General features: G+C 40.4%; 1 protein-coding gene across 1 annotated transcript in view; it reads left to right on the top strand.

Moving 5' to 3' along the window:
* Nucleotides 1–7,014, top strand: part of SLC7A11 (solute carrier family 7 member 11) — a 93,468-nt gene that overhangs the window by 66,510 nt on the left and 19,944 nt on the right. Inside the window, exons 7-11 of the mRNA XM_007129093.4 lie at nt 717–840; nt 2,731–2,834; nt 3,565–3,661; nt 5,211–5,360; nt 6,611–6,788. Coding sequence (XP_007129155.1) covers nt 717–840; nt 2,731–2,834; nt 3,565–3,661; nt 5,211–5,360; nt 6,611–6,788 — 653 coding nt within the window. The remainder of the gene's footprint in view (nt 1–716; nt 841–2,730; nt 2,835–3,564; nt 3,662–5,210; nt 5,361–6,610; nt 6,789–7,014) is intronic.

The raw sequence follows: 7,014 nt of genomic DNA, 5'->3' as shown, positions 1-7,014 counted from the left end.
CCCCTGCATCGGCAGGCGGACGCGCAACCACTGCGCCACCAGGGAAGCCCCCTGTGCCGGCTACTTCTTGATGCCACATTGTGTCAGCACTGTCCGGTCGTATGTACTTCACAGCATGTCACCTCTAATTTCATGGGATTATCTGTGCTGTTGCTTTAATAGATACTCATGATCTTGAGCTTCCTTTGAACTCACAGCAGGGCCGTGCAAAGTCATTCTTGGGGGCACCTCTGGGCTTTTTGTGTTACGTACAAAATTATTATTACTGTCATTTAGAAAGGTAGATATGTGTTGCTGTCACGCTTCCAAAAGTGGACACGTATTTGACGGGCGAGGGGAATGACTGAAGGGGAGAACACTGAATGTGAAAGATCTTTTGGGAAACGAGTATTAGAAAGGTGTCAAGGCGAGTGAATTAGTATTTGAAAGGCATATCTATAGGACAGTGGATCTCAAAGTGTGGCCCCCTGGCCGGCAGCGTCAGAAGCACCCAGGAACTTGCTAAAGATGCAAATCCTCCTGAATCAGAAACTCCTGAGGTGGGCTCAGCAATCTGTGTTTTCACAAGCCTTCCGGGTATGTTTATGCGTACCCAGCAGAGCCTGTAGTTATCCATACCATTTTGTTCTTTGTTTGAATGAGCCTGTCATCTTCTTTGCCTGCAGGGAAGTGACTAACAAAAGATGACTGATAGGCGATTCCTTTGTGCATTTCAGAACCATCCCCCTTGCCATATGTATATCCATGGCCATCGTCACCATTGGCTACGTGCTAACAAACGTGGCCTACTTTACGACCATTGGTGCCGAGGAGCTGCTGCTTTCAAAGGCAGTGGCAGTGGTAAGTCTAAGTTGGGAAAATGCCAGTTTGAATTTAGGTTAATGAAATGATGCAACTTTATAGTAGTTCCCCCCAGCAGAAAGTGTGTTGAAATCCAGTAATTTCTTTTCAACTGAATGATAATGAATCTTTAAAATATTTAGACCATACCTTAGCCTATTGCATCTAACTGATACAGCTACACTCCTATGTGATTTCTCTGTACGGTTAATTTCATGTGAAACATTTCCACATATGCCTGCTTGAAAACATATTTCCACACATACATGTTGAATCGAAGTCATCATTCTTCCAACATGTCTTTAAAGACAGGTGGGCAGCTACTAAGTTTAAATGAATGCATTTTGCGGTATGCAAATTGCAATTTGTTCTGTACTCCTCCCTGTTTAGATGCTTTTCAAATGCTAACTTAAAATCTTTTTCCCAAAGTACCACTTTAGAATTTCCAAACGGACCACATAACATTTTTTTTTTCTAGTATATATATCATTTTGAATCCAAGTTCTAGGATATCATTAATTTGAGGAAATACGGAGTTATTCAAAGTTAAACAGATGTCATTGCTATAGTACTTCTCAGAATATTAGAGAAGCTAATGTTCATTTTAACTCCCTGAGACGTGGATACTCATAATTTCACAGCATTTTCCAAAATTTATTTGACTTCAGGACCATCTTTTGCTTTCAAAGGTCATGTTTTGGGACTGCTACTCTGTGACACAGACTTTTTGGTATAAAAACTTAGCTGGTAAGAGAGCACTCATTCATGACCTTATAACAATGAAGGGTGAAAAAAAAAAAAAAGAACTTCCCATCACTAGATGTCAGTTCCTTTTAAAATAGTCACTATTACCTCATATCAGCAACGTCCACAGGGAACAAATTATCTCATTTCATGTGAACCTATGTACGAGTTCACTGTATTAAAAAAAGACTCTGCCCACTGCTGTAACTTCTACCAGACACCCAAATGCACAGAGCTTTCTGATGTCAGGTCGTCATCTCATCTTACTAGACAAAGGGCAGCACTTAGTCTTTGAGCGTAATGTGGTCCATTAATTACATAGCATTGGCTGCATCAAGGACAAGTACAGAATCCCACATAATTTTTTTTTTTTTTTGGAAAATACATCCTTCCTGAAAATTTGCAATGTTGCACATGCCATGGAACAAAAGGAAATGTCAGAAGTTTTGTTTAACTTTTATATTTCCTGTAGCTTGATTTCCTTGGACTTGTGTTGGTGTTCTAGCCTTTTAATAGGAAACTGCAGAAGGAACTGGCAGATACCCGAGAGGGTGGGATTGACTTCATAAACAGAGATTCAGCTGATGTGATTATTCTGGGCAAAAGATTTTCAGAACTGTTCATATCCATAGTATACATGATTAAGTCCTCAATTATTTTTTTGCCACGCCTTTAAGTCATAACGGTGGGATTGGTATATGAAACAGGGATCTGCAACACGTCTCGGTGTACCTTTGTACTTTGCTATAAAAATGTGGCTTTCCAGACGAAAGAGAAGGTATTATACCGAAGGATTTCCGTCTCCAAAAGGAGAACTTCTGTACTGAGGTTTTTTTATTTACCGGAGTCAGAGGCAATAGATATCATAGTTGATAAAGATTTGATCAGTGGATCATCGCTCTTTGGAAGTAGAGGGAAGGTGCTTGTTTAGACTATTGCCCATAATTCTGCAACAAGCAAGGACATGGTACCTGCCTTTGATTATTGTTCTAAGAGGTTAGTCTGACCCTAACCCAAAAAAGAATTCTAAAACACACACATATCACCAGGTGAACAGAAAGTCGTAGAGCGAGTTTGGCCTAAGTTGTTTCATTTTATTCCATTTTCTGGCAAAGCATTAATTTGCTTTGTTCTGTCTTTCACTAGACTTTTTCTGAGCGGCTCCTGGGAAATTTCTCAGTAGCAGTTCCAATCTTTGTTGCCCTCTCCTGCTTTGGTTCCATGAATGGTGGTGTGTTTGCTGTCTCCAGGTGAGTGAGTTCAAGCATTTCTAGAAACGCATTTCTGTGTTTGAGAGGGGATGTGATAAGGATAAGTTTAAAAAGAAAAGAAATAGTGCCTCTAAACCTGCTGTTTTTCAAGGGAAACGCAAGATTGAAATCTTCCTCCGAGTATCAACAGCATGTCCTATTCTGTCCATTAGAGGGCACTGCTTGTCTACTCATAGCCTACTCTGAAGCCAGGGATGAAGGGGTTTTTTGTTGTTTTAACGTAGGTCTACAGAGTTTAACAACAGCATTTTATTTCTGGCAATAAAATCTTTTGTTTCTCTAAAGGTGACAAGCAAAAAAGTAAAGTAAGAGACACCAGACATCACCATCCCACCATCTGTATCCCTTTTGTTGGATGCAGAAGTCCCTTTTGTTTGAATTTGATGAAAACCCAATCAGATAAATGTGTGTGTGTGTGTGTGTGTGTGTGTGTGTTGAGTTGGACTGGATTGATAACACACGTGCAGTATTAGAAATCTAGAACTAAATTCACCACCAGCTATTTATATGTGGGGTGAGCTATGCTGAGTCAGATGTTGCTACGCTTTCTCCTCAAAGGAACATAACATTTTGGCAGGTTTTATAAAATTCGAAGTAATCACCTAAGAAATGTCAAACCATTTGGTGTGAAGAAGATGCAAGTTTTCTCTTCGATTTCTGGATTGTTTTTCCCTTGGAAGTGAATAATTATACATTTTTCTCCTGTCAGGTTATTCTATGTTGCATCTCGGGAGGGTCACCTTCCAGAAATCCTCTCCATGATTCACGTCCGCAAGCACACGCCTCTGCCAGCTGTTATTGTTTTGGTAATGCATAGTAACATGTGTATCTAGATGTAACCTCAAAGAACAGCTTAGCAAAGAGGATTTCAAGCTTGACTTTAAAGTTAACTCGTGCTTTCTCTTAACTCTTAACTTTCTCTTAACTAACTCGTGCTTTCTGTTGTCATTCATTGCTAAATTGGCTCTATGTGTATCCTGGCGGATTGGCAGAGGCAGGGTATTTTCCATCGCTTCCCTTCATCCAGTATATCTGATGCATATCTGATGCTTCGGAGCAATAACACCTCACTTCTTTTTCATCTTTGTGGAAATTTGTGAGATCAAAGGGAAATGATTGCCTGGGCTCCTGACACCAACAGAGAGCCTCGCAGAAAAGGAGGTCGAGTAATAAGTCCCAATTCTACTTATTGAAAGTGGAGCTAAAAGCTACAGTCCCCAAACGCCCAGATGTCTCATCAGAGGCCCCTCATAATGAAATGCATACAAAATTAAAGAAAACGTCGACAGAATCCTAGACAGTGCAGGGATTCTGTGCTTGAAAGTGAGAATTTTGAGAGCAACCCTAAATGGGAGAAATAAAACACCAAAACTTCAATTTGAGCTGTATGATTCTTTACGCAGAGAAAAGTATTTGTGAAACATGGGCATGAAAGACTGTGTAAGGTGTAAAAGCCCTCAGATCCCCATTGGCGATTTTATATTCCTTTTTACCTACTATTTTGTAACATTTTTTCCCCAATCTCCTGCCGTCAGAACGCGCTGAACACTTTTGTACCCCCATCTCCACACCCCCCATCATGGGTTTCATTTGTTTCAAAATGTTTCCTTGAAATTTCTTTGTAAGGTCCGGTGGGCAGGCAGGGTACTCTGTGTGGATTCTGGAAATGTACTTCACCTTTGGGAACAGAATGTATTATTTTGTGGGAACAGAATGTATTATTGGTGAAGAGGGCTTTCACTTTAAGCCTGCGTTATCAGTCATGCTGTCCTTGGTCTCTGCAGCTGTAGAGACTTGCTATGCTGATCTCTGCGCTTCATTCTTTTCTGCGGTCTTGAGGGTCACATGTAGCAAGCACCCAGGGAGAGGAAGTGTGGAGGAAGGAAAGATCAACGTTTTGCACTCAGGAGAGGACACAGTCTCTAGAAGTGGCTGTCTTTCCTGTGCATGCATAGCCAGGGGCTCATCAGACACCATTCGCAGAGCTTTCTGCAAATGTGTGTATTGGATGCGCTTTTGACTTGTATTGTTAGTTATTGACCGACCATCTCAGTCTCTGGGTCTTTAAATTTTGAGTCATTGAGTGTCCTGTGTTTTGCTCTTTGAAAGCACATTCTCTTAACTCAAATGAAAAACAGCTAAAAACAATGCATCCATATGTGTGTGTAAAGAGAGAGTAGAAAAGCTGGATATATAGCTAGGAGGTTAGTTGAGTATAGGTGTTAATCGCAATGGTCGTTTATCAGTAGAAAGAATCGTTTGGAAAAGATAATAATAATGTGCAGCGATGGTGTTGCCTGTTACCGTGTGTGTTCTCTTCTAACTCACTATGCATGATTTTTCTTCCCCCCGCAGCACCCTTTGACAATGATAATGCTCTTCTCTGGGGACATCTACAGTCTTTTGAATTTCCTCAGTTTTGCCAGGTGGCTTTTTATTGGGCTGGCGGTTGCTGGGCTGATTTATCTTCGATACAAACACCCAGATATGCATCGTCCTTTCAAGGTAACCTCAGCAATCTTGATGGGTTTACGTAAATCTTCCTCCGAATACCTGGTCCTCCCTTTGTCATAAGTTGAAGATGAGGAGCTTGGGCAGAAGGTAGAATCCTCTGGAATAAAATGTTTAACTCTTGCAGGTCATGCCTTCATATGGGATTTATTTTACTTTGGAAAAATAGTTCATCGGCTTCTTTGTGATGTACTGAACTTTGTAGGTCACGTTGTTGAAAAGTGGGGGTATTAATATACAATGTGGGTTATATTGATTTTTCATGAATGTTTCCAATGACCTGATATGTTCAAAATATAGACTGCTTTTTTTTAAAGCTGAATAGCTGTGGACAACCATACTGAGAAAGAGTGAGGCAGATTTGTATGAAATCATCACTAATTAAAACTTTAAAAAGGATGCTGCTTTACAAAAAGGCATTTTAAGTGTTCTTAAATGTTATGACTTGTTATATTGCCCCTTTTCTGCATTGTACACTCCAGAAGGAGTCGAAATGTGAAATACATCGGGAAAGTGAAGATGTGTGAATATACCACTTAATAGTATCCATTTACCATAGCTAAGCGTTTCCTTTTGGGAGGGCTGACGCATATGCCTCTAGCCTTGAAAGTTCACGGACTGATTTGTCTTTACTGTGTATTTGCTTTTAAGAAATAACACAGATAATGTTGTCCGTCATGTTGCCGGAATTTGTTTCTAATTATATTCATTGCCTAATGCCGGCACCATCTTTATTCGTGGTTAAATAGGAGTTGGCCTGTTTTATCCCTGTCAGTTCTTATTGTGAATCTCCAACAGAAAATCAATATGCACTGAAAGGCTTTAACATGTAACAAGCAGCCCGTGCTCTTGGCTCTACATTAAAGTGGATTCTAATCATAATTATCAAAGAACCAATCTTTTACAATCAAAAACATAAATCGTAAAACATAGTGCTTAACTAGTAAACTAATTCAAACAGGACATCTCTAATGAAACACACTTATTTATCCTTAGATTTTGTTCTACCCAAAGTTTTTCTTTTTTTTTTTTTTTTTTTTTTTTAATTTAAAGGAGTGTGTTTAATATAGTCTCTGTGCCCTGTGCAGGAGATTTTGGTCCGAAGGTGTGGTAGGATGGGGCCTGTCATTTGGTCACGTGATCAAGGTGCATCACCTGATCACATGACTGATGTGCTCATCTTGAATCCACCGTCTGTCTCTTGAACCGCCCTTGAAGTGACTTTCTTCTGTGCTGTGTTCCAGGTACCGCTGTTCATACCAGCTTTGTTTTCCTTCACGTGTCTCTTCATGGTCGCCCTTTCCCTTTATTCAGACCCATTTAGTACAGGGATTGGCTTCATCATCACTCTGACCGGGGTCCCTGCCTACTATCTCTTTATTATATGGGACAAGAAACCCAGGTGGTTTAGAAGAATGTCAGGTAAGACTTTTAAGCAGCTTCGGGACCTTTTGAGAGACCATGTTGTAGACAACCCATCTCTGTGTACATATATAACATGCATACCTTAAAGTTTGAAAATATAAGTGGGGAAATTGCTAGTTTGAATACGTTACTGTATTCTAATTAGAACTGGCAGAAGAAAAGGCAGGAAGTGGGCTTCCCTGGTGGCGCAGTGGTTGAGAGTCCACCTGCCGACGCAGGGGAC

This window comes from Physeter macrocephalus, chromosome 7 (assembly GCF_002837175.3).
Source record: "Physeter macrocephalus isolate SW-GA chromosome 7, ASM283717v5, whole genome shotgun sequence".
In the NCBI taxonomy this organism is placed as follows: Eukaryota; Metazoa; Chordata; class Mammalia; order Artiodactyla; family Physeteridae; genus Physeter; species Physeter macrocephalus.
The sequence above is the reverse complement of the archived record's forward strand: the minus strand, read 5'-3'. Positions and strand labels throughout refer to the sequence as shown.